The sequence below is a fragment of the Pogoniulus pusillus genome, chromosome 11, assembly GCF_015220805.1.
Source record: "Pogoniulus pusillus isolate bPogPus1 chromosome 11, bPogPus1.pri, whole genome shotgun sequence".
Taxonomy (NCBI): Eukaryota; Metazoa; Chordata; class Aves; order Piciformes; family Lybiidae; genus Pogoniulus; species Pogoniulus pusillus.
Genome location: NC_087274.1, coordinates 7,239,822 through 7,265,870, shown reverse-complemented (window position 1 = coordinate 7,265,870; position 26,049 = coordinate 7,239,822). Strand labels below are relative to the sequence as shown.

At 49.7% G+C, this 26,049-nt stretch overlaps 1 protein-coding gene across 1 annotated transcript in view; it reads left to right on the top strand.

Moving 5' to 3' along the window:
- RNF213 (ring finger protein 213) overlaps nt 1-26,049 on the top strand; it is a 79,317-nt gene that overhangs the window by 32,301 nt on the left and 20,967 nt on the right. The window contains exons 26-47 of the mRNA XM_064150766.1: nt 901-1,094; nt 2,226-2,378; nt 3,199-6,792; nt 7,649-7,785; nt 8,319-8,414; nt 8,718-8,836; nt 9,945-10,067; nt 13,157-13,242; nt 14,819-14,966; nt 15,316-15,451; nt 15,863-16,051; nt 16,522-16,661; nt 17,169-17,323; nt 17,675-17,884; nt 19,126-19,307; nt 20,806-20,926; nt 21,555-21,655; nt 21,990-22,172; nt 22,694-22,857; nt 22,953-23,055; nt 23,764-23,878; nt 25,622-25,820. Of these exons, the coding sequence (XP_064006836.1) occupies nt 901-1,094; nt 2,226-2,378; nt 3,199-6,792; nt 7,649-7,785; nt 8,319-8,414; nt 8,718-8,836; nt 9,945-10,067; nt 13,157-13,242; nt 14,819-14,966; nt 15,316-15,451; nt 15,863-16,051; nt 16,522-16,661; nt 17,169-17,323; nt 17,675-17,884; nt 19,126-19,307; nt 20,806-20,926; nt 21,555-21,655; nt 21,990-22,172; nt 22,694-22,857; nt 22,953-23,055; nt 23,764-23,878; nt 25,622-25,820 (6,648 nt within the window). The remainder of the gene's footprint in view (nt 1-900; nt 1,095-2,225; nt 2,379-3,198; nt 6,793-7,648; nt 7,786-8,318; nt 8,415-8,717; nt 8,837-9,944; nt 10,068-13,156; nt 13,243-14,818; nt 14,967-15,315; nt 15,452-15,862; nt 16,052-16,521; nt 16,662-17,168; nt 17,324-17,674; nt 17,885-19,125; nt 19,308-20,805; nt 20,927-21,554; nt 21,656-21,989; nt 22,173-22,693; nt 22,858-22,952; nt 23,056-23,763; nt 23,879-25,621; nt 25,821-26,049) is intronic.

The window sequence follows — 26,049 nt, the reverse complement described above, 5'->3', positions numbered from 1 at the left end:
CAGAGATGTTGTGGAGTCTTGTTCACTGGAGGCTCATAAAAAAACCCACCTGCCTGGATGCCTTCCTGTGCAACCTCATCTAGGTGAACCTGCTTTAGCAGGGGGCTTGAACTGGATGCTCTCTTCCAATCTTGGGGCAATGAAGCTGGTGGGAGGCCTGGAGCACAGCCCTGTGAGGAGAGGCTGAGGGAGCTGGGGGTGTGCAGCCTGCAGAAGAGGAGGCTCAGGGCAGACCTCATTGCTGTCTACAACTACCCAAAGGGAGGCTGTAGCCAGGTGGGGTTGTTCTCTTCTGCCAGGCAAGCAGCAACAGAACAAGGGGACACAGTCTCAAGTTGTGCCAGGGAGGTCTAGGCTGGATGTTGGGAGGAAGTTGTTGTCAGAGAGAGTGATTGGCATTGGAATGGGCTGCCCAGGGAGGTGGTGGAGTCGCCGTTCCTGGAGGTGTTGAAGCAAAGCCTGGATGAGGCACTTAGTGCCATGGTCTAGTTGATTGGATAGGGCTGGGTGCTAGGTTGGACTGGATGAACTTGGAGTTCTCTTCCAACCTGGCTGATTCCATGATTCTGTGATTCAATCTCTACTATTCTGTGCTTCTGTCATTCACTTTGCCATGTTTTGAGTCCAAGTCATAAGCATTTAGTCAAAAAGCCTTTCTCAGGTAGCCTAAGCAAAACAAGCCATGTTGTTAATGAAAGCTTTCAGTAGTCAGGAGCTGCTATGGGTTTGATTCCAGGCTGCATCTGTTCTAAACCAGCAGGAATGCCCTTCTTGGAATTCTTCTGGAAGGCCTTTTAAGGAAGGTTCTGAGATTTCACAAGACAAGCATTTGACTACTTTCTGTTACAGTGTATTCTGTATTGATGACTTGGACTCTCCTGGTGGTTTTTATGCTGACAGGGAAATCTCTGTATGTGAAGAGGCTCCACAAGAGGCTGCAGGAGCAGCACCCTCACGGTACAAAGCTTCTGAAAACCATTAGACTAATTGAACCAGAAGTTGATGAAGATAAAGTGCTAAAATCTCTCCTACCTTTTCTGAAGGAAAAATACCAGAGAGCACCCATGATATTCCATTTTGACATCACCTCTTCAGTAAGTACATCCCTCCCACAGCTGCCATGACCTGGAAGTGTTGTGTGGATCTTTGCAGAGGTTGCTTCTTATTATTGCTTGGGAAGCTGTTTCTGTAGGATGTGTGTTCTTGTTATGGAGTGAGTAACACAAAGAACTCTTTACCATCAAGGCGTTTTGAGCTCTGTAACAGATTGCCCAGAGAAGCTGTAGAGTCTCAACCTTGGAGGTGTTAAAAACCTTGTGTGACGGTTTGGGAGTTACTCACCCAACAAAGTCACCCAGACTAGGCTGGAAGTTAAGGAGTGAAGGTATTTTTACAGCTTACCACAATTTACAAGCATAGATATACACAAATATTTACAGCTATACACAGAAGTACATAAGTTAAAAGTAATACAGAAACACAACAGCCCTCCCAGAAACCTGAGTCCCCAGGAGGGGCTCCCAACCACCCTTCCACCTTCTTTCAACCCCCTCTACCTTATACCAGAGCCTGCCTTACGTGCAAGGTGAGCTGGAAGGATCGGCCAGGGGTTTAGAAGCAGAATGATTAGTTGAGTTACACAGAGCAGCAGAAGCCCAGGGAGATAAGACACCCAACTCTGACAGATAGAGACTCTTTCTTCTCTGTGTTTGTGTCCTTGTTTTCCTATGTCTCAGCGAATTTACGAGTAAAGCAGACCTCACCATGGTTTTCTTTTCACAGCCCATAAGATAGTAATCTAATCACAGCTATAATCTAATTAGGAAGTTCTTCACAGAGAGAGTGATTTGCCAATGGAATGGGCTGCCCAGAGGTGGTGGAGTCACTGTCCTTGGAGGTGTTCAAGAAAAGCCTGGATGAGGCATTTAGTGCCATGGTCTAGATGACTGGATAGGGCTGGGTGCTAGGTTGGACTGGATGATCTTGGAGGTCTCTTCCAACCTGGTTGATTCTATGATTCTGATTCTTCTCATGAAAATATTCCAATTAGCCTCAAATCAGCACACCTTGACCAGACACAATCTTGGGCACCCTACCGTAGGCTGAGCTTGCTTGGATCAGGTGGTCTCCAGAAATCCTTTCTACCCCTAACTGCTCCATGATTCTGTGAAATTATGATGAGCACATTAAAAAAGAAAATGCCTTTGTGTCTTTTCTTGTGCTAGGTACGGGCTGGAATTCCAGAGTTTCTGTTCAAGCTGTTGGTTTTGCAGTGTCTGACAGATAATAACGGAAACATGTGGCGACGACAGACGTGCCACTTGTACATCATTGAAATCCTGGAGGCATCAGCAGAGCCAAAGGCGGCAGCAAGACATGTACGTGCACAGCAATACCTGCTTGCTTTGGAGTGCCTCAGGCATTTTGCATGCGTGTTGGTATGCAGCTGCAAATGAGCTGTAGAGACTCTTAACTTCTTCAGTTCTAGGCCCTTCAATTCAAGAGAGATGTTGAGGTACTGGAACATGTCCAGAGAAGGGCGATAAAGCTGGTGGGAGGCCTGGAGCACAGCCCTGTGAGGAGAGGCTGAGGGAGCTGGGGGTGTGCAGCCTGCAGAAGAGGAGGCTCAGGGCAGACCCCATTGCTGTCTACAACTACCTGAAAGGAGGTTGTAGCCAGGTGGGGTTGGTCTCTTCTCTCAGGCAACCAGCAACAGAATAAGGAGACAGAGTCTGAAGTTGTACCAAGGGAGATTTAGGCTGGATGTTAGAGGAAGTTCTTCATAGAGAGAGTGATTTGCCATTGGAATGGGCTGCCCCGGGAGGTGGTGGAATCGCCATCCCTGGAGGTGTTCAAGCAAAGCCTGGATGAGGCATTTAGTGCCGTGCTCTGGTTGATTGGACAGGGCTGGGTGCTAGGTTGGACTGGATGATCTTGGAGGTCTCTTCCAACCTGGCTGATTCCATGATTCTGTGCTGTACCTGCAGAGGCAGTGGATTTGTAGAGCATAAATTGTTGTGGTGCACTTTAAGCAGGAAATGATGCACAGAGCTGCAAGTGTCACGGTCATATAGGCCAGCTGCTGTTAGTTAAGGCTGTGGGTTTGTGGGTTCAGACAAGAACACTGCTAGGAACATGTTAACCTGAAGATAAGGGCTGCAGCTTTGAGCTGACCACATCTTTTTTCCTTTATTCCAGAAGTCAGCAAGGCAGAAGTATAATTTCATTGATGTGTTCCCTAAAGTAACGTGCAGGTCTCCCAAGGAAATACTGGAAATGGAGACGCTTGGGAAGCAGTCTGTGGATGCTTCAGACCCAGGAATGGATGAGGAGGAATTTTGCAGTGAGGCTTTCCAGAGACCTTTCCAGTACCTGAGAAGATTTGACCGGGGGCGCAATCTGGACACGTTCTGTTACAAAGCACGCTCCGTGAAAGGGAGCCCAGCAGAGTGCCTGCAGCTGTTCCTCCTGCACTGCGGCGTCACAGACCCCTCCTGGTCAGAGCTGCGGAACTTTGCCTGGTTTCTCAACGTGCAGCTGAGAGACTGCGAAGCCTCTGTCTTTTGCAACCCTGACTTTGTCCAGGACACGCTGCAAGGCTTCAAAAACTTTGTTGTTACTTTCATGATTTTAATGGCGAGGGATTTTGCGACGCCCTCCTTGAACATCTCCGATCAGAGCTCAGGCAGGCAGTGCTCCAACCTGGGGGATGTTTCGGAAGAGGATCTCCTCCCTTTCCGCATTCGGAAGAAGTGGGAGTCTGAGCCTCACCCCTACTTATTTTTCAACGAGGACCGCGTGTCCATGACCTTCCTTGGCTTCCACTTCCAGGCTAATCAACATCAGTGTGTGGATGCTGTCAGTCCTCTGAATGGCAGCGTTATCAAGAAGAACGTCATGAGCTTGTGGCTGTACAACGGTTTGCTGCTCCAAGGGGTTCGCTTCAACGTTCCCTTTGATCAGTTGCCTCGGCATGAGAAGCTGGAGAGGCTTTGCATGGTGCTGGGCATCCCCTGGGTGGTAGACCCTGACGAGACATATGAGCTGACGATGGACAACGTGCTGAAAATCCTGGCTATCGAGATGCGGTTCAGGTGCGACATTCCGGTGGTCATCATGGGGGAGACAGGCTGCGGGAAAACCAGGCTGGTGAAGTTCCTCTGCCAGCTGCGCAGGAGCTGCACCGAGGCCGAGAACATGAAGCTCGTCAAGGTTCACGGCGGTACTACTGCAGAGATGATTTATGCCAAGATCAAAGAAGCGGAATGCCTCGCAAAAGCCAACAAAGAGCAGCACGGGCTGGACACTATCCTCTTCTTTGACGAAGCCAACACCACGGAGGCTATAAGCAGCATCAAGGAAGCTCTGTGTGACCGCACGGTACAGGGAAAGCCTTTGGCCTCTGACTCTGGCTTGCGGATCATAGCAGCCTGCAACCCTTACCGTAAGCACACGCCACAAATGATTCAGCGCCTGGAATTAGCCGGACTGGGCTACCGTGTGAAAGCAGATGAGACAAAGGATAAGCTTGGATCTATTCCCCTGAGGCAGCTCGTGTACCGCGTCCATGCCCTGCCGCCCAGCATCATCCCCTTGGTGTGGGACTTTGGGCAACTGAACAACTTAACCGAAAAAACATACATCCAACAGATTGTCCAGAGAGTCACTGAGGACGTCCCCATGAGGCAGCGTGAAGCAAACGTGGTCACAGAAGTGCTTTTTGCTTCCCAGCAGTACATGAGGCAGAGGGAGGATGAGTGCAGCTTTGTCAGCCTGCGAGATGTGGAACGCTGCATGGAAGTTTTCAAGTGGTTTCACAAGCGCAGCGACCTCCTGCTGAGGGAGCTGAAGAAGTACCTCGATGCAAAGAGAGCTCCGAAGAGCGCTGTTGAGAGAAACAACGTTATCTGGTCCTTGGTGCTGGCCCTCGGGGTCTGCTATCACGCGTCCTTGGAGAAGAAGGAGGAATATAGGAGAGCTATCAGCCAGGTGCTTCCGAAACCTTATGATACCCAGAAAAAGATTTTGGAAGAAATCTCCCTGATGCAGGATTTATTCTTGAGCGGTGTGCACCTCCGAGATACCATAGCGAGAAACTTGGCCCTGAAGGAAAATGTCTTTATGATGGTCATCTGCATTGAGTTGAAAATCCCTCTTTTCCTTGTGGGGAAGCCTGGAAGCTCCAAATCTCTTGCAAAAACCATTGTGGCCGATGCTATGCAGGGTCAAGCAGCTTACTCAGATTTGTTCAAGGAGCTGAAGCAGATCCATCTTGTGTCCTTTCAGTGCAGCACTCTCTCCACTCCAGAGGGAATCATAGGCACTTTCAAGCACTGTGCACGATTCCAGGAAGGGAAGAACTTGGAGGAGTACGTGGCAGTGGTGGTTTTGGATGAGATTGGGCTGGCAGAAGACTCTCCCAAAATGCCCTTGAAGACTTTACATCCACTTTTGGAAGATGGCTGCATAGATGATGTCCCTCTTCCTCACAAAAAAGTTGGCTTCATTGGGATTTCCAACTGGGCTTTGGACCCTGCTAAAATGAACAGAGGCATCTTTGTCTCACGTGGTGACCCCAGCAAAGAAGAGCTGATAGAAAGCGCAAAGGGGATTTGTTGCTCAGCACGAGGAGCCTTGCAGAAGGTCGAACAGTATTTTCCTCACTTTGCAGATGCATATGAGAACATTTGCAAGGCCCAAGACAGGGAATTCTTTGGTCTGCGTGACTACTACAGTCTCATAAAGATGTTTTTTGCCTTAGCTAAGAGCTCCAAAAGTGACCCAACGCCTCGGGATGTAGCTGAAGTTGTTCTTCGTAACTTTGATGGCCAAGATGGTGTCAACGCCTTGGAAATATTCACCTCGCGGTTAGCAGAGAGAGGAGAAATCCGTGCTCATGAGGTCAGCAGGATCGAGCTGGTACAACGAAACATTTACAGCAGCAGCGATGATGGTGATTGCAGGTACCTGCTTGTTTTGACTGAGAACTATGCAGCGCTGCAGATCCTCCAGCAAGCTTTCTTTAGTGCCCGACAGCAGCCAGAAATCATTTTTGGCTCCAGTTTCCCTAAGGACCAAGAGTATACCCAGATCTGCAGGAACATCAACCGTGTGAAGGTCTGCATGGAAACTGGCCAAATAGTCGTGCTCCTCAACTTGCAGAACCTTTATGAAAGCCTCTATGATGCCCTCAATCAGTACTACGTGTACCTTGCTGGCCAGAAGTATGTTGATTTGGGACTGGGCACCCACCGGGTGAAGTGCCGAGTGCACCCCAAGTTCCGCTTGATAGTCATCGAGGAGAAGGATGTGGTGTATAAGCACTTCCCCATTCCACTCATCAACAGGCTGGAAAAGCACTACCTGGATATCAGCACTGTGCTGGACAAGGGGCAAAGAGAAACTGTGAAAGAGCTGAAGAAGTGGGTCCATGAGTTCAGCGCAGCCAATGTGGAAGAGCATTTCATAAGCCAGCAGCAGTACAGCCCTTCGGATGTCTTTGTGGGCTACCACCCTGACACCTGTGCCTCAGTGGTGCTGCAGACAATGGAAAGGCTGAAACCAGCGTGTCCTCCTAGTGAACTCGTGTCCAGAGTGAAGAAAGAAGCCCAGCTGGCACTGCTGAACTGTGCCACCCCGGACTCTGTGATCCGCCACTGCAACTCGCCAGGCGCCTTCCTGGCAGATGCTCTGGCCCAGGTTTACTTCAAGCAGCAGCAGCACACATCCTTTGCAGACTTCCTCCGAGCACACATCCATGCTGGGTCTGGATACCAAACAGTCTTCACAGAGGTGAGCATCCTGTAGAGTCCTTTCTAAACCCTCCCAGCCTGCTCTGAGGCTTTTATGTTGCACTGCTAGGGCTGGTGTATGGCTGCAAGTGAGTAAATGTGGTAGCAGCTTTGTCCCTTTGCCCAGAGCTGGGTGTGCCAGCAGCTGTCTTGTTGCATTCTAAAGCAACTCCACTCTGCATGAAGCAGTTTCTGATGCTCCCTGCCAAGTGGAGTTTTTAAGTGAATTTGGGCAGGTAGTGCATTGCTTGACTTTGAAAGTAGCTCAGTCTCCATGTATGCAGCCAGCAGAAGTGGCTCCTGGTGCAGAAAAAGTTGTCAGGAGCCTTGGAACCCTCATTTCTTGTATCATTTAAGGCCTCTGGCCTTAAAGGTGCAAAAGGTTCTAGCCCAGCTAAGCCCCAAATCTTGTAGGCCTTTAATGGGAACATCTCTGGTTTACTTTTGCTGAGTACCAAAGGTAAAGAACTTGAGCTGAGGTTGCATAGAAAATTTCTCCCTTTCCTGCCTCCCCTGGAGACAGTATTCTTGGGGCAAGACATGCTGCTCCCTGAGAGCACTGCAGGCAAGGCACACTCCAGGGCTTCATGAGAACCTGCTTAAAGCTTTGGCTTCTTCTCAGCTGCCCCACAGCATCGCCAAGAGCCATTATGTCCAGCTACCCTGCAGTGGTCCTGGGTTGCTGTAACAGCCCATACGGACCCTTTTTTACTGTCAGGGCAAACAAATGGATCTTTTTGGGGGGCAGTCTAGCTCAACAGCAAGGTAGCAGCATCTGAGAGCAGAGATGAACAGGTCTCTACATTCTTCCTATTGCACTTCTGAGCCAAGAACAAACATACACCTTGCACTCGCAGGTCACCACCTTCTCGAGGCTCCTCACCAGGGCTGATGCTGCTTGCCTGGAGAGAGAAGTGCAGGGCAAAGCAGAAAGTCCTCAAATCCTGTTCCTGCAGCAGTTTGATACAGAGTACTCATTCCTGAAGGGCATCAGGTGAGTCTAGGTTTGCATTAGCCTCCTCACATCCACCCTGACTCTCCCCATCTCCAGCTTTGCTCCATTCCTCCTGGTCCTGTCACTCCCTGACAGCCTAAAAAGTCCCTCCCCAGCTTTTTTGTAGGCCCCCTTCAGATCCTGGAAGGCCACAAGAAGGTCACCTGGGAGCCTCCTCTTCTCCAGACTGAACAGCCTCAACTCTTTCAGTCTGTCCTCACAGCAGAGCTGCTCCAGGCCTCTAATCATCCCAGTGGCCCTTCTCAGGACATGCTCCAGCATCTCCACATCCCTCTTGTAATAGAGCTCCAGAACTGGATGTAGTACTCCAGGTGGGGTCTCACCAGAGTGGAGTAGAGGGGGGGAATCACCTCCCTGGCCCTGCTGGCCACACTTCTACCATCCCAATAGGATGGTTGTTTTAATCTCTTCTGCCTGCAGCAGCCAAAGCTAATGTGGAGTGACTACTGCAGTCTTTAATGTTTTGATCTTACACTTAGTGACTTCTTTTAAATCCCCCATTGACTCTCCAGGAATTTCCTTGATGCCACATCAGGAAATAAAGTCCTCATTATTCAGACTGACTTTGAAGATGGCTCTCAAAATGCCCAACTCGTTGCCTCAGCCAAGTAAGTCAAGTGTGAAGTGGTTCCCAGCTCACTGTTCTTCTCACTGACTCCTCACCCGTTTGATGAGTGCTGTTTTGGGGATTTCAGAGTCAGGGATGTGTAATCCTTTGTGTATTCTGTAGTGGAACGAATCTAGAAGCACTGACTGTGTTTCAAATAATAATTCACAACCCAAGTGAAAATAAACGAAACTGGATCAAATTACCAGATAATCCCCTTTGAAGTGTAAATCCTTGCCCTTGGCTGCAGAAGTCACCTTCTGTCTGTCCTTGGTCTGTCAGCTGTGTTTCCTCTCTGCTGTAGATACACTGTTGTTAACGAAATCAACAAGATGGACCTGGCAGAAGTCTCTGTCTTTGTTTACTTTATCGTGAAGCTTTGCCGAGTGGAAGGAGGAACATCCTATGTGGGATTCCATGGAGGTGGGTCTGGCCATCTGGCACTTCACACTCTTCAGCTGGCTTCAGGCAAACCTACCAGAGCAACATTTCTCTTCTTTACCTTCCCTTTTAATGCTTAAAATCTGGAATCAGTGTGTCCTGTGGGTGGTCAGAGCTGTGCATCCCTTACCCACAGGGACTGCCCAGGGAGTCAGTACCTTGGCGTTCTAGTCTTCCTTGTCACAACGTCTTGCCATGCCCACTAATAGGGGAATCCTCTTTCTAGTCAGCTGGAGAGTAGTCAACAAACACATGGTGCTGGCTGCAGTGCCCGGGTGCAGGCAGTGATGGCTGCTTGCCTTCCTGACTGTTGGCAGCAGTGGCTGCTTGCCCCTCCCGGGTGCGGTGTGCGGTGGCTCCTGGCAGCAGTGGCTTCTTGCCCTCCTGGCAGCAGTGGCTGCTTGCCCCTCCTGGGTGTGGGCTGTGATGGCTGTTGGCATTGGTGACTTCTTGCCCTCCTGGATGCAGTGGCTGCTTGCCCCTCCTGGGCATGGGCTGCGGTGGCTGCTGGCAACGGTGGCTTCTCGCCCTCCTGGCAGCAGTGGCTGCTTGCCCCTCCTGGGCATGGGCTGTGGTGGCTGCTGGCAGCAGTGACTTCTTGCCCTCCTGGCAGCAGTGGCTGCTTGCCCCTCCCGGGTGTGGTGTGCGGTGGCTCCTGGCAGCGGTGGCTTCTTGCCCTCCTGGCAGCAGTGGCTGCTTGCCCCTCCTGGGTGCGGGCTGCAGTGGCTGCTGGCAACGGTGGCCTCTTGCCCTCCTGGCAGCAGTGGCTGCTTGCCCCTCGTGGGCACGGGCTGCAGTGGCTGCTTGCCCTCCTGGAGGTTCCTGAGTATGTGCTTAAATGTTCTGCTTTCAGCATCGAGGTTCCTGCTCCGTGTGGTGGGTTCTGTGAGCCTCAAAGCCCTGATAGTGTGCACACCCAGTAATTTACATTAGCACATTCAAAGCTGAATTGCTGCTCTCCCTTGGTACACCAAGAGGTGAGAGTGAGTGAACTCTGACTGTGATCAGGAGATCATTCTTGGGAAGCTTTTCTAGAAGAGCCTCTCGCAGAGGTGAAAATGATTTTCACTTGCTGGTTTTCTGCCTGTAGGACTGTGGCAGTCGGTGCACATAGATGATCTCCGCAGATCCAAGGACATGGTCTCTGATATGACTGCCCTGCAGAACCTCACCATCAGCCAGGTGTTCTGTGAGGATTTGGAGAAAACCAGAGGTGAGCTGGGGAAAACGAGTGGGGAGAGGAGGAGAAGCAACATTATCTGGTCTCACAATTAGTATTTATATTGAGTTTGTTATTGCTGCTTTGAGTCATCCAGTTAATTTGGGGAGTTTCCCTTTTTCATTTTGGCCCAAAAAAAAGTGTTATTTGGACTGCTCAGCACCCTGAGAGCTCTGTCTTAGCAGAAAAGGCAGCAGATGCTGCATGATAGGGACCCCTGACAAGGAATCAGTCAAGAGAATCTCCATCCTGGAGAGATGGGCCCACACCAACCTCATGAAATTCAGTAAGGCCAAGGGTAAGGTCCTGCACCTAGGTTGGCACAATCCCAAGCACAGCTCCAGGCTAGGTGGTGAGTGGCTGAGAACAGCCCTGAGGAAAAGGACATGAGCTGGCAGTGTGAGTGCAGCCCAGACAGCAGCTGTGTGCTGGGCTGCAGCAGGGCAAGGGAGGGGATTCTGCTCTCCTGAGACCCCACCTGGAGTACTGTGTGTAGTTCTGAAGCCCCCAACACAAGCAGGACATGGAACTGTTTGAGCCAATCCAGAGGAGGCCATGAAGATGCTCAGAGGGCTGCAGCAGCTCTGCTATGAGGACAGGCTATGAGAGTTGGGGCTCTTCAGCCTGTGGAGGAGAGGGCTTTGAGGAGTTTGGAGTGGACTTTCAGTATCAGCCTACAGGAAGGCTGGGGAGGGACTATTGACAAGGTCTTGTAATGACAGGACGAGGGTAATGGGTTTAAACTGGTAGAGGGGAGATTGAAACTGGATGCTAGGAAGTTCTTTGCAGTGAGTGCTCTGAAACACTGGCACAGGTTGCCCAGGGAGGTTGTAGCTGCTCCCTCCCTGGAGGTGTCCAAGACCAAGTTGCATGAGGCCTTGAGCGACCTGTTCTAGTGGGAGGTGTCCCTGCCTGTGGCAGAGAGTTGGAACTGGATGAGCTTTGGGGCCCCTTCCAACCCAGACCATTCTGTGATAATCTCTCACTTGTGTGAGTATAGATCTGTTCACCTAAACACGTAGGGAGGTTGGAAAAGACTTTTTGTTTTCCTTCATTTGCTTTTTTCTTTACTGCCCTTCCTTTCACCATACTGCTTGGCAGGGTTCAGGTTTACCTACTTTAGGTGATCCTGTTCTGGCAGAGGGCTTGGACTAGATGACCTTTTGAAGGTCCCTTCTGTTGGGAAGGATGGTAGGACTTGTAGTGCTGTACAGCTGCTTGATCTTGACACACTGGAACATAAGCCATGGCTTCAGAAAGTGTAAAGGGGAAAAGTACTGAGTTAAGTAAAACAGAGTCAAAATGACCTTAGAGAATGTTGCAACAGATGAAACTATGTAAAGCATGAACCCGTGGCTTTGTTAATCCTTGCTTATCTAGTTGCTAACGTACGAGGTCAGTCTTGATGAGGTATGTACTGAGGTCTGGCTTAATGACCAGCTAGGATTTGTCATGATCTTTTAGCTTGTATGTTAAGCTATATACCCACGTGCTGAAAGTACAATAAACAGAACTTAGCTTGCATCAAGCTGCTTCCTATCTCTCCTCACGGCACCTTCCAACCCCTGACGTTCAGCTCAATGCATTAGCTCCAAGTGTCAAATTCCTCCCAGTTCTTGCTGCAGGAAGCTTGTCAAGCCCAAGCAGCTGTAGCTGTGTGTTGCGAAGGGGAAATCACAGGGAGAGTGGTTTGCCATTGGAATGGGCTGCCCAGGGAGGTGGTGGAGGCACCGTCCTTGGAGGTGTTCAAGCAAAGCCTGGATGAGGCACTTATTGCCATGGTCTAGTTGACTGGGTAGGGCTGGGTGCTAGGTTGGCCTGGATGCTCTTGGAGGTCTCTTCCACCCTGGTTGATTCTATGATGCGAGATGATGCTTCTTCCAAAATTACTGCTGCTTATTCATTTTGATACTCAGAGCTCTCCCCACCCCTGACCACTAATATTAATAATATTTTGGTTCTTACACGACCAGGAAACATTCTATGGATAATATCTAGACCTAGTAATAACCAGCAAAATATACAAACAAGAAATGAACTGGAAGAGAAGGTTCCCGTGGTCAAACGCTGCTTGCGGTCAATATGCCACTTGCCCAGTGGATGGGCTCAAGGAGCTCTTTCTGCTCTATGGCAGAAGGCAGTGGAGAATTACAAAGAGGCATTTAAGCATTTACTCACAAATTATTATTTACTCACAAATTATTACCCACTCGTGGGGCTTAGCCACAGTCCAGACAGTACCCAGATGCTTTCAGGGGACTCTGTCTTGTTGGACTTTGAGGCTTGAATCTTCCTGGCTCCTGGGGACAGGATGCAGACAATCTCTGCCCTTGTCTCCTGGCTCCTTCTGGATGATCTATATATATGTCCAGGGATTCTAGGCAGGACCTCCAGGTGCAGAGGCAGATGTGGTGCAGTTTCAGCACGATGTCAGGCTGGCCACGCAGGCCGATTGCATGCAGGCAGGCATCCAGGGTCTGCTCCTGGTAACTGGCGGCAGTGGAGTTTAGCTGGCAGCACTAAGGCAGTGTGCAACAGCAGCAGGGCTGGGCACAGCAGAGAGAGCAGGCACAGAGCAGGGCAGCAAAGCAGGGAAGCAAAGCAGGTTGTTCACCTGCCTATCTCCTTTTATCAATGTGTGCTGAGATTAACTGCCCTTTGGACACAGAACAGCCAATCAGGATGGCAGTGCCAAACCTTACCGTATTAGGCAAAGCCACAGGCTCACTTCTCCCTAATTTGGGAAAAGCACAGGCCTTGCACTAGGCAGGCACAAGCTAAGTGTGTGTGCCTTACACCACAGGGCCCTGGGCAGGCCAGAACCAGTGGCTCCAGGTCCTTTTGTGTCCATTTCCCACGCTTACCTCTCTGGTGGAGCAGAAAGATGTGCCTAGGCAAGGCAGGACATGTGCATCCTGGCCTACCACAACACTGTTTAGAGAGGTGGATCTCAGCTCCTCATGTAGGTGATAACGGATTTTAGACTGCTGCTCTGCTGCTCTTGGATGCAGTTGCTAAACAAACTCTCATCTGACTGATGCAGAAGTATACTGCTTCTTTCTGACAAGAATACTATGCCTTAGTTGCAGCTCTGCCCAGGAATGGAGAAGAACAGGAGGAAAACGGAGCGGAGGCTGAAACAGCAGCGGCAGACGCAAAGCACTGCGAGGTCAGTTCAGCTGCTTCTCAGCTGTCGCTGTGGCTCTCTGCTCTCTGTCATCCATAGGTGCAGCACATCTTTTACATCCCTATTTGCTTGAAATTCTCTCAGGATTATTCCTTGCAGCATGAATTTAAAGGATCAAACACAATCTCCCTCCCCTTCCCCCTGCCCAAACAAAATCAGCATCACTAAAGAAGCAGATCCTTCTAAGACTCATTTTAAGGTCATTCTACTTCCTTAAGTTTTAAGAAATCTGGGGTTTGGAATCTTTGTGTTTCTACATCCTGAGGCTGAAAACAGTAGTTCTGAACCTGCCACTTCAGCTCTTTATGCATTTAAAGCCATGCTGTAACTTCACTGTGTTGCAGTCATGCTGAAGCTGGCTGATAGCAGCAGCTAGGGGAGGCCCTGTACAAGGATGTCTGCAGGTAGCTTTTGCCCCTCTACTGCCTAAGCATATTTTTCCTAACCACATTTATTGTTTCCATTTTTTCCCCCTGAACTACTGAATCTTGTGATTCTCTGCTATCTTAATCCAAATGCTGTGTTTCATGTCAGTTGGAAAGGGCTGCAAAATGTCCATCACGCACTTGGTAGCAGAAGGAGAACTTGGATTTGCCTGAGATGGGAGGAAAGTTGGGAGAAGTGACACCAAGGGGACAGGCCCTTTCTAGAGATCATTTTAAGCTGGGAGGCTTGGCTGATAGAGCTGAAGGCTGTGTGGCCATCCAGCAAGACCTGGACAGACTGGAGAGCTGGGCACAGGTTCAATGAGGACAAGTGCAGAGTCCTGCACCTGGGGAGCAATAGTAAACTGCACCAGTACAGGCTGGGAGGTGATCTGCTGGAGAGCAGCCCTGTGGAGAGGGACCTGGGAGTGCTGGTGGAGAACATCCATGGGACAGCAATGTGCCCTTGTGGCCAAGAAGGCCAATGGGTTCCTGGGGTGTTTTAGGAAGAGTGTGTCCAGCAGATCAAGGGAGGTTTTCCTTCCCCTCTGCCTTGCCCTGGTGAGAACTCATCTTGAATACTGTGTTCAGTTTTGGGCTCCCCAGTTTAAGAGGGACAGGGATCTGGTGGAGACGGTCCAGCAGAGGGCTACAAGGATGATTAGGGGACTGGAGGGCATGGCTTATGAGGAGAGGCTGAGGGACCTGGGGCTTTTTAGTCTGGAGAAGACTGAGAGGGGATTTAATACATGTTTATAAACACCTGAGGGCTGCTCAGGAGAAGGGGGACAGGCTCTGCTCACTTGCTCCCTGGGATTATGGGTGTAAATTGCAGCATAAGAGATTCCACCTCAACACAAGGGGGAGCTTCTTTACAGTAAGGGTCACAAAGCACTGGAACAGGCTCCCCAGAGAAGTTATGGAGTCAGTCTCCTTCTCTGGAGCCTTTCAAGGCCTGTCTGGATGTGTTCCTCTGTGATCTGTGCTAGATTGTGTGGTCCTGCTGTGGCAGGGGGTTGGACTCGATGATCTCCTTGGGTCCCTTCCAACCCCTAACATCCTGTGAGCTTGTGTTGGGACAAAAGTGTAAGAGTGAGGAGTAATGAACTTGTTTCCACACTGCTGCTGGGAAGGATGAGATCCTGGACACCACTGTGCTCCTGAGGACCTGTGTACAAAGTGCTGTAGGGATGCTGCGGGACCAGAACAAAGACCTTAGCCGAAGCAGAAGGCGAATTAAGATTCTCCTTGGCCTGCTGTCCAAAGAGGATGACTTCAAAGGTATGTGCTGCCTGGCTGTAAATCGTGTCTCTGAGCATCTAGGGCACCACCAAAACATGTCAGATAATTCTCTGGGGACCCCCAGATCCTCACTGTAGTACAGCCAAGGTGGATCTGCCAGGGGGGGTGTATTTGTCTGTGCTCTAGTCTGTTGCTGCTTTGATGGCTGTAAGGCTTTTCCTGGAGTTCAGGTTGTGGCTTTTTCTCTGGCTGTGCTAGCTCTGCCTGTTGGTTTTTTCCCTCTGTTGGCTAATTATTGAAACAACTGTAAAATGCTGTACTTGGTGTGATACTTGGGGTTTGCATCCAAGGCCAACAGAGAACATGCAAGTTCCCTTTTGTTTCCTAGCCCTTTTCCTGAGGATAACAAAGACTCGTCTCTCCAGCCTTTTGAAGAAGCAAGAAGAAAACTCCTTTCACCCAAAAAACTGGGTGCTTCGAGAAGCTTCTAACCTCAGTGCTCTCCAGGAGGCAGGTACCTTCAGGTGAGGACAGCAGCAATGTTTTATAACCTGCAGGCTTCCAAGAGAAGTCTGCAAATGGCAACTGTGCAGCAGAGACAGCAGTTCTATGTAATCTGACTATCTGCAGTGTCAGTCTCCTCCAGTCTGTGCTGGAAAGTCCAAAGGCAGTTTTATCCTCTCTTGGCACTTGAGGGAGGGTGGCTGGGGCAGCATTGTAAGAGTGCTCTGAGTGGATCAGTGGGGTTACAGATGAGGCACCAGTGAGAGAAGCCTAGGTCGTTGGTATTGGTATTGTTTTCCCCTCAGAGGCAGGATTAGGACTTTCTCACATGCAAATGTCAGCAAGCTTTCAGGACAGCCACCTCCTAGTTTGCTGATATCATTTCTGACCTTCCCTCTGGATTTCTTGGTCTCTTTTTTTTGCCCCCAAAGGCACACCTTGTGGAAGCGAGTCCAGAACGTGATCACTCCATTCCTGGCTCTCCTGATTGCTGTCATAGACAGAAATGGCAATCTGGAGCTGCTGGCCAGGCCAGCAGCTAAGTGGGTGACAAACCTCTGGATGTTCATCTTCAATGATACAAAGCTTCTGACTGTCCCTTACAGTGTGGGTAAGAACAGGTGAGCCACTGGAGAGAGCAGCAGGAGGGCTTGGCTGGCAGCACTGGGACCAGTCCAGCACTGGGACCAGTCCAGCACTGGCTGTAAATCCCCCTGGGAGATAGATGCTGTTGGCTGCTCCCCTGTGCTGTGCCAAGGGCAGCAGGGTACTTCTTGATGACTTCAGAAGCCTGCTTTTTCTACCTTATCCCAGTACTCCTGGGCTTTGCTCTCTAGCTCTTGGCCTGCTCACACTTCTTACCCAGCTCCTGAAGGCCACATCTGTTATAACTCTGTTCCCAGGGAGCACCTACCAAGTCAGTCTCAGTGCTACCCAGTTGGCAGGATGAGCTGTACTTGTGAGGCCTTCAGTTCCTTCTTCTTTCATCCCCTTCTAGGGCTAATTTCTTGCTTTCTGCAGCTTTGGGTCTCTGTCTCAGTGTGTTCCCCAGGCAAAAGCCCAGTGCAATAACGACCTTTTCATCTCCTAGCTCTCAGCCAGAGATAATTCTAGTGCAAAACAACATGATGGTGTCTGTTGATGCTGGGAATGAGATGCCCTTCAGCTGGAGAATAAAGGAGTACTTGGATGAGATGTGGTTGGAAGCTCAATTCATCCAGAACACTGAAGGTGAGAGCCTGACTTGAGCTTGTGACACGGAGCATCTCCACCCATCTGCCCTGTAAACTCTGGTTTGTCACTACAACATCTCCACCTTTCTGTGGCTCTAGAGTCACCTTCAATCCTTCTGAGCTCATGTGAGCCAGCAGAGCATTGCACAATCATAGAATCAACCAGGTTGGAAGAGACCTCCAAGATCATCCAGTCCAACCTAGCACCCAGCCCCATCCAGTCATCTAGACCATGGCACTAAATGCCTCATGCAGTCTTTTCTGTTGGTCTTTCTTACACATCCTGTGCCCTTCTATTCAAAATGCTGTGGAAATGCCAAGAGCTGACAGCCAGGTGAGATTCCAGAAATATGACACTGGTGCTGAGCAGGCCTGGCCTCAAGTCCCCAGTTGGTGCTGTGAATACTGTATGCATTAATAAGGTGTCAGTCTCTTCAGGACAGAACCTGTGTCAAGCCCAGCCTCCTCCTAATACTTGGCTTTTCTCTGCATTCTCATTTTCCAGACCAAGCTGAGAAGTTTGTGGATATCTTCCAGAAAACTGCACTGGGAGAATTTATCTCTGCCCTGACTGAGAAAGAAAGGCAGATGCTCTTCCAGTGCTATAGCAAAGACTTCATTGTCATGACCATTGGTGTGTCCACCCTGGAGGAGCTGCAGGTCAGTGCCTGGAACAGGAGCTGGAAAGCTCTGGGGGAAGCAGGATGCCTGTGAACATCCCCTTTTGTTTCAGTCTTGTCTTCTCAGACCACATCTCCCTCTGAGGCAGGCTAATGGCCAGGTAGCCACACAAAGCAGGTGCATCTGGCACTGAATGGCTGCTGAAATTGCTGAAACCTTGCTCAGAAAAGCATTTCCAGAGAAGCACCTATAGAAACCAGCACCTCATTTAAGGCTCTTTGTAGAGTTCCTGATTCTCTTACCGTGGATTTTGCCAGAAGTAATTATAAAAGCTCTGCTTGAGTTTTGATTTGTGACCTTTTTTTTCCTACCCCCTCCCCAAACTTCCAGTGCCTGCAAACTGCCTTCTTATCCTGCATAGAGGAATGGAGGGCCACATGTCCCAGGAGAGAGAAGGCAGTGCCATCCTTGCCTTGGGTCCACCTTGGGTACAATCAATTCAAGAGCCGCCTGCAGAACTTCTCTAGGATCCTGGCTGTGCACCCCCACGTGGTTGACTACCTTAAGCAGAAAGGATTTGGAATGCCAAGTTCAGAGATGGTAAAATCACTTGCAAGCATTTTGTGATCATCACCCCCAGCAGCAAGCTCTGCCTTCAGTGAACTAGCCAGTGTGCAGTCTCCTTGGGATTTTGGCAACAGCCAAGTGGGAAGCATGAAGTCAGGAGTAATTTCCTGTTAGCATTGTTGCTAGCAGGTTCTGAACTAGTTTGCCTTGTTTATTTTTGCATCAGTTACTAGGATGTGCTGATGATGCAAGCCATGAGGTTCAACAAGGCTAAGTGCAGAGTCCTGCACCTGGGAAGGAAGGGTTAATAAACTGCACCAGTACAGGTTGGGAGGTGATCTGCTGGAGAGCAGCCCTGGGAGTGCTGGTGGCTAACAAGTGAACTATGGACAGCAATGTGCCCTTGTGGCCAAGAGGGCCAATGGGATCCTGGGCTGTATTAGGAAGAGTGTGTCCAGCAGATCAAGGGAGGTTCTCCTCCCCCTCTACTCTGCCCTGCTGAGACCTCATCTTGAGTACTGCTCCCCAGTTTAAAAGGGACAGGGATCTGCTCAAGAGAGTACAGCAGAGGGCTACAAAGTTGATCAGGGGACTAGAGCACTGCCTAATGAGAAGAGGCTGAGGGACCTGGGGCTGTTTAGTCTGGAGAAGACTGAGAGGGGATTTAACACATGATTATAAACACCTGAGGGCTGGTCAGGAGAAGGGACAGGCTCTGCTCACTTGCTCCTTGGGGTAGGACAAGGAGCAGTGGGTGTAAGCTGCAGCACAGGAGGTTCCACCTTAACACAAGGGGGAACTTCTTTCCTGTAAGGGTCCCAGAGCACTGGAACAGGCTTCCCAGAGAGGTTGTGGAGTCTCCTTCTGTGGAGACTTTCAAGGCCTGTCTGGATGTGTTCCTGTGTGACCTGAGCTAGATTGTGTGGTCCTGCTCTGGTAGGGGGGTTGGACTCAGTGATCTCTTTAGGTCTCTTCCAACCCCTGACATCTGTGATCCTGTGACCTTCAGGCAGTAGGAGTCCTGTTCTGTGTGCAGCACTTGGGAAGAGCACTCAGAGCCACCAAGAGCTTGTGCTGCTGATCATGGACAGTCTGTTCAGTCTGTTGTACACAGCACCACAGGAAGACCCTTACAGAGAGCTGATGAGTACAACAATCCCAGAGCTTTAAGATAGTCAATTAGAACATTATTCAGAGCAAACTGAACACAGAGCTCAGAAATGATTCTGAAATGCAGCTGTTGTGTTATACTCACACCCTGTGTGTATCCCTAGGTTTTAGACGTGTTAGCTGCAATGGTGTGTGCTGAAGAGCTGGAGAGTGAAGTGCAGACAGCCCTTCCAAAGCTCTGGCTGCAGAAAGTGAAGAACCTTCGTATGCCTATTGAATTCCTTTGTAAAGAGAAGGAGTCACAAAGGAATGGGAGTCGGTGCCATCAGCTGCTAAAAGAACTCGAGTATGTACCACTGATTGACTCACAATCTTGATCCTTTGCCTTGCTGTTAGGAGGGATATCAGTGCAGGCTGAAAGCTGCTCTGGTGCTGCTTTTCTCAGATGAAGACTTTGCAAACCTTTCCAGCTTTTTGCTAGGCTAAATTAACACACCAAAGGCCAACAACTGGATTGATTTGTTTAGCCTCATCTCATGCAGAGTGTCCCTCTAAATTTGACAGCATCATCCAGTGCAGAGCCAATGGCATTCTGGCCTGTATCAGGAGCAGTGTGGCCAGTAGGACAAGGGAGGTTATTCTTGCCCTGTACTCAGCACTGGTCAGGCCACACCTTGAGTGCTGTGTCCAGTTCTGGGCTCCTCAATTCAAGAGAGATGTTGAGGTGCTGGAAGGTGTCCAGAGAAGGGCAATGAAGCTGGTGAGGGGCCTGGAGCACAGCCCTGTGAGGAGAGGCTGAGGGAGCTGGGGGTGTGCAGCCTGCAGAAGAGGAGGCTCAGGGCAGACCTCATTTCTGTCTACAACTCCCTGAAGGGAGGCTGTAGCCAGGTGGGGTTGGTCTCTTCTGCCAAGCAACCAGCAATAGAACAATGGAACACAGCCTCAAGTTGTGCCAGGGGAGGTCTAGGCTGGATGTTAGGAGGAAGTTGTTGGCAGAGAGAGTGATTGGCATTGGAATGGGCTGCCCAGGGAGGTGGTGGAGGCACCGTCCCTGAAAGTGTTCAAGCAAAGCCTGGCTGGGGCACTTAGTGCCATGGTCTAGTTGACTGGCTAGGGCTGGGTTCTAGGTTGGACTGGCTGAGCTTGGAGTTCTCATCCAACCTGGTTGTTTCTATGATTCTATTCCAGCTGGATTCCTTAAGTTCCTGTTAACTACCAATGTCCCCCAAATCATCCTTGTGCTTAAAGACTGAGAGATAGGGAACTTCACTGCATCTAAGACAGAGCCCTGTTGCTTGCAAGACAGGGCCAAAGAGCTACTCTAGTTTCTCATAGACCCTCTTTAGTTTAACCCAAGTGAACAAAGTGTAGTCAGCTGTGATTTTTGTCCTTTTATAGTTGCTTCCTTGATATAAAGGTTAGAGATGTGGGAAATCATGGAATGGTTTGTGTTAGAAGGGACCTTCAAGATCATCTAGTTCCAACCCTGCTGCTCCTGGAAGGGATATCTTCCACTAGAACAGGCTGCTCAAGGCTACGTCCAACCTGGTCTTTGCAGTGGTCCTAGTTCTGCTGCAGTGGTCCTAGTTCTGCTGCAGTGCTGTCTACAGGACAGACTCTGGTGCCATCAGCTTGCTGTGTTAGATGCTGTTATGGGTTCTGTCTTTGACAAAAAAAGAGTTGATGACCAAAGGGCAAAGCAAGAAAGTTGCATGAGAAGTGCACAGTTGGTGAGGTGGTGAGCATGGAAAGCAGTGAGATCATGAGGCTGACCTGGCACTGCACTTCCATTCATGCTCTCCGCTCATCCTTGCACTTTGTGAACTCACCTCTCCTTCCCACAGAGTCTGCTGGAGCAGGGTTTTCTGCATGTCTCTGTTTGTAGAACATGTCCTTTTGGGCAGCAACACTGTGATGCCAGAAGTTGAGACTGTAGTGAAACAATACACTTTGCGTCTCGCCAAGGTAAGCAAAGAGCTCAGATCACCTCTTCCCTCTTTGCTTCTGCCCTGTACTCAGCACTGGTCATGCCACACCTTGAGTGCTGTGTCCAGCTCTGGGCCCCTCAATTCAAGAGAGATGTTGAGGTGCTAGAAGGTGTCCAGAGAAGGGCAATGAAGCTGATGAGGGGCCTGGAGCACAGCCCTGTGAGGAGAGGCTGAGGGAGCTGGGGGTGTGCAGCCTGCAGAAGAGGAGGCTCAGGGCAGACCTCATTGCTGTCTACAACTACCTGAAGGGAGGCTGTAGCCAGGTGGGGTTGGTCTCTTCTGCCAGGCAAGCAGCAACAGAAGAAGGGGACACAGTCTCAAGTTGTGCCAGGGGAGGTCTAGGCTGCATGTTGGGAGGAAGTTGTTGTCAGAGAGAGTGATTGGCATTGGAATGGGCTGCCCAGGGAGGTGGTGGAGTCACCATCCCTGGAGGTGTTGAAGCAAAGCACTTGGTGCCATGGTCTGGTTGACTGGCTAGGGCTGGGTGCTAGGTTGGACTGGATGATCTTGGAGGTCTCTTCCAACCTGGTTGATTCTATGATAATGTGCATTTTTGTCTCAGGTTTCAGATCTGTGTTGCTTAGCTTTGTCCTTTTCCTTTGCAGTGTTTTCAGCATGATTCAGACATGAAGACTCATCCAACTTTTATTGCAGTGATGAAAGTACTGTGCCAATGTAAGGAGGAAGTCAGCAGGAGGCTGCACAGGTACTCACATTGAGACAAGTTGTGGGGTTTAGCAGGAATATTGCCTGTATTGCCAGCATGTTTCTGAGCAGAAGGCAGTGCTGCCTGCAATATAATGAAACCCAAATAAAGAGGAATAACTTCTCTTTTCTGCTGCACTTGAAGCTCAGCACTTAGCCAACAGGCCTTATTGGACAGGGCTGGATGCTAGGTTGGACTTAATGATCTTGGAGGTCTCTTCCAACCTGGCTGATTCTATGATTGTGTTATCTTCTCTTGGTCTATTAAAGTCTTATTAAAGGCCTTTGGTAGGAGAACATTGAAGCAATTGTTTGTTGCTGTTTCTGAATTACAGCTGTGGTCTGGAGCCTTGTAGCATCTGCCTCAACGAGCCAAAGGATCCAGTCTGCCTGCCCTGCCGCCACGTGTTCTGTCAGAGGTGCATCAGAATGTGGCTAATACCAGCACAGATGCACTGTCCACACTGCAGAGCTGCCGTGGAGGATGATGTGGATTTAAATGTCTCCGAGGAGCTTAGGTACTCCACCCTCTGCAAGGTGGAAGCGTCTCAATGGGGCTGCTTGTGCCAAGGGATTGATTCATAACCCTGAGCTTGTCAGTGTCAGCAGAATGGGTAGAGGGAACTCTGCTCTGCTCTTTCTGGAATCAGAACAGGTCCTGTCTATTTTCTATGTATTGTTTCAAAAGAAAGGAGGAAACTTCCTTGGCCCATGTAAGGAAACCATAGTTGGGAAACCCTGTGAAGTTAAAGCACTGTCAGTGCAAGAGAACTGCTGTCACCTTGGATTGCTTTCTGATAGCTTAGCAAAAATACTCCAAGGAAAAATATCTGGCATCACATTGCCATTTGTGTTCTTGGTTGTCAATGTGACACAGCCTTTGCAGACAGTGCTACTGAAGTGTTGCACAAATCCAGCCTTTAGGAAAGCTGGAAGAGCATCTCACTCTCGTGACTTTTGCCTCTCTGCTTTGCTCTGTCTGTTACGTAAGGGGTTCTGTGTTTGAGCCCTGTCCTAATGCTTTTTACTCCTCCCCTAGAAATGCCATAGAAAGAAATGCCCTGTTCAGGCAGAGGTGCAATAATTTCTTCATAGATGTGATCACTACCATGTGCTTTAAGGACAATGAACCCCCTGAGGCAAAGGTGATCCAAGAGCTCCTTAATCTGCTTTTTGTTGACGCAAGCCTCGTGAAAGGTTCAGGTGAGCCACTTTCATCCTGATGCTCAGCCTCATGCAGCTGATTCTCTTGCCACTTCCTCTCACCTGCCAAACTTGTCTTTTCCTTGCTTCCACAGAGCACCCTGCTATCTACACAAAATTCCTGTCCCCATTTGATGATGAAGTGGATGAAACTCCCATCGTCCGCTCAGTAATGCTGAAGCTGCTCTTGAAGTACAGGTGAGGAGAGGCAGACACTTGATGGAGGTTACAGTAGGGGTGGTTCAGCTTTGTTTTCCATGACCTCAACAAACCAGTCTATGGTTGTTCTCCTCACTTCCATGCTACTCATTTAAATTGAATTGTGACAGGTGAAATTCATCCTGTGCCTTTGTATTAGTTATGCAACTTGGTTGTCTTGAATGTGGCTTGTCTGCTGTCTGTGCCAAGCTTTACCTCGCTGTTCTTAACCTAAACCAGTACATGGATGGCTCAGGTGGCTTAGGGGCACCTAATTGGTATGCTTTAGATCAGCAGAGCAATGCTCCACACCAACAGACGTTTCCTCAGGAATGATCTTTGCTTCCACAGACCTCTGCATTCACACCAGCTCCTCCAGCCTCCCTTAGCAGCAGTGTGCTGAAAGCACTTTCTCAGGTGTGATCATCTCCTAAACCAGATGCTTAAGACAAATCAGATGACTTATGGCCTAAAAATGCTAATTTGCCCTTGTTGATGATAAAAGTAAGCTCTGACTGAACCTAGGTGACACCTAGCAAAACACACCACATTGCTTTTCCACCTTCTAGATGGAGCTAGAGCAACCTCCCCTCCCCCCCCCACACCCCTATCAGGTGGAAATAACTAGTGGCTTGGTCATGACTGAGAACATCAGTAGTAGCTCTCAGTACTGCAGTTGTGGTAAGGGAGTGCTTCTCTTTCCTGTAGCTTCAATGAAGTAAAGAATGATGTGCAGCACTACCTGTCCCGGGTAGAGCACAACCAGATCCTAGAGAAGAAAGACAAAAAAGAACTCTACTTGCTTTTTGTCAACTGCCTCGAGGTAAGAGTGCTGGGTAGGTAAGAATGGGGCAATAAAAGTGTTGCAAGAATGACAGAAACCCAACCAAAACCCCAGGAACAACAAAACAACAAAGAAAAGGAAAGGAATTCTCCTGTAATTCTAGGCAATAGTTTTGTTTTGCTTGTAGCCATCTGGTCCAACTAGAAATCCCCAAAGGAATTTTATGTCAGAACCTGTTCTTTGATAACTAGCCTTGTTTTTTTGAGACAGGGCTTGGGTGGTTTTGCAGCCTTGCATACATTCTTTCTTGGACACAGGTGTCCAAGAGAGGCCAAATAAGCCTCAAACTCCAACACAGGAGTGAAGCAGGTTGGAAGATTTCTAGTTGCAGTAGTTGCTGGTGGACGAGAAGCTCAACATGAGTGAGCAGTGTGCAGTTGCAGCCCAGAAAGCCAACCAGAGCCTGGGCTGCATCAGAAGTGTGGCCAGCAGGGTGAGAGAGGTGATTCTCCCCCTCTACTCTACTCTGGTGAGACCCCACCTGGAGTTCTGCATCCAGTTCTGGAGCTCCTATTACAAGATGGATGTGGAGATGCTGGAGCATGTCCTGAGAAGGGCCACGAGGATGCTCAGAGGGCTGCAGCAGCTCTGCTATGAGGACAGACTGAAAGAGTTGGGGCTGTTCAGTCTGGAGAAGAGGAGGCTCCCAGGTGACCCTGTTGTGGCCTTCCAGGATCTGAAGGGGGCCTGCAAAAAAGCTGGGGAGGGACTTTTGAGCCTCTCGGGTAGTGACAGGACCAGGGGGAATGGAGCAAAGCTGGAGATGGGTAGGCTCAGGCTGGATGCGAGGAGGAAGTTGTTGAGCATGAGAGTGGTGAGAGCCTGGAATGGGTTTCCCAGGGAGGTGGTTGAGGCCCTGTGGCTGGAGGTGTTTAAGGCCAGGCTGGATGGGGCTGTGTCCAGGTTGCTCTAGGGTAGGGTGTCCCTGCCCATGGCAGGGGTTTTGGAACTAGATGATCCCTGTAGTCCAACCCTGACTGATTCTATGATTCTAGTACACTATTGGAGCACTTTCTTATTTCCACAGGCACCTTTATGTAGGTAGAGCTTTAGAGTCTGCTGTTTGAACTGTTCTCTTTCCTCCCCTTGCATAACTTTAACACTTTGGACAGTTTTAGGCCAATTTGACAGCAGGGTAGAGGTTTCATTTCTTAGTTTTCATTAAAATGTTGGCTGTAGATAAGACCAAATTTTGTATTCTTGCTAAGGGAAGGACAGGTGGAGCTGGGCACCTTGGAACATGTGATGTGTGTTTCAGCATGTGTGTGGGCAGTTAGCATGCTCATAACTCTCCTGCTCAGCTACATGCTTAGAAATAAGGGCTTGAGTGCATTGCTGAAAATGGTGTTTGGTGATCACAGGACGTTAGGGGTCAGAGAGACCCAAACTGATCATCGAGTCCAAACCCCCTGCCAGAGCAGGACCATACAGTCTAGCTCAGGTCACAGAGGAGAGCGTCCAGACAGGTGTTGACAGTCTCCAGAGAAGGAGACTCCACAACCTCTCTGGGGAGCCTGTGCCAGTGCTGTGGCAGAAGCTTTGATAAGCACTGGAGAGATCCCAGGGAGGAGCTGATGACATTGGGGTGGAGGCTGCAGTGGGAGATGTGGTATTTTAATGTGCTCACTGCAGTGTAGATCTGCTGAAGATCTCAAGCAGCAATGCACAGGATCTTAAGGTCTCTGGTTCTGCCACTCATGCACTGTTCTGACCCACCTTTAGGATTCCATGTCTGAGGGCAGTCTTGGATATGACCAAAGAAATGATCTGCTTGGAAACAGAGGCTTTCCAGACAACTACCTCCCAAAGAACAACCAAAGTCCTCAGGAATCATCTGTTGAGTATCTGCAGGCAGTGGCCAAGGTTCGCTTGTACCTGAGCAGGGCTGCAGAGCTGCTCTTTGACTTGCACGAGGCCCCAGGTAAGTAATGCTGCTGCCAAGTGGGAATGCTGCTGCCAAATGGGAATGCTGCACACAGAGCAAAGGCACCCTGGGGAGGTGGGCTGGGCACTGGCAGCACACCTGTGCTGTGCTGGAGCTTGTTCTGGTGCATGACCAAGAGCCATGCTTCAGCTTTTTCCTTTGCTCTTTGACACAGTGGCAGTCATTATTTATCCCCTTTACCAGTGACCTCAGAGGTGCAGTTAGA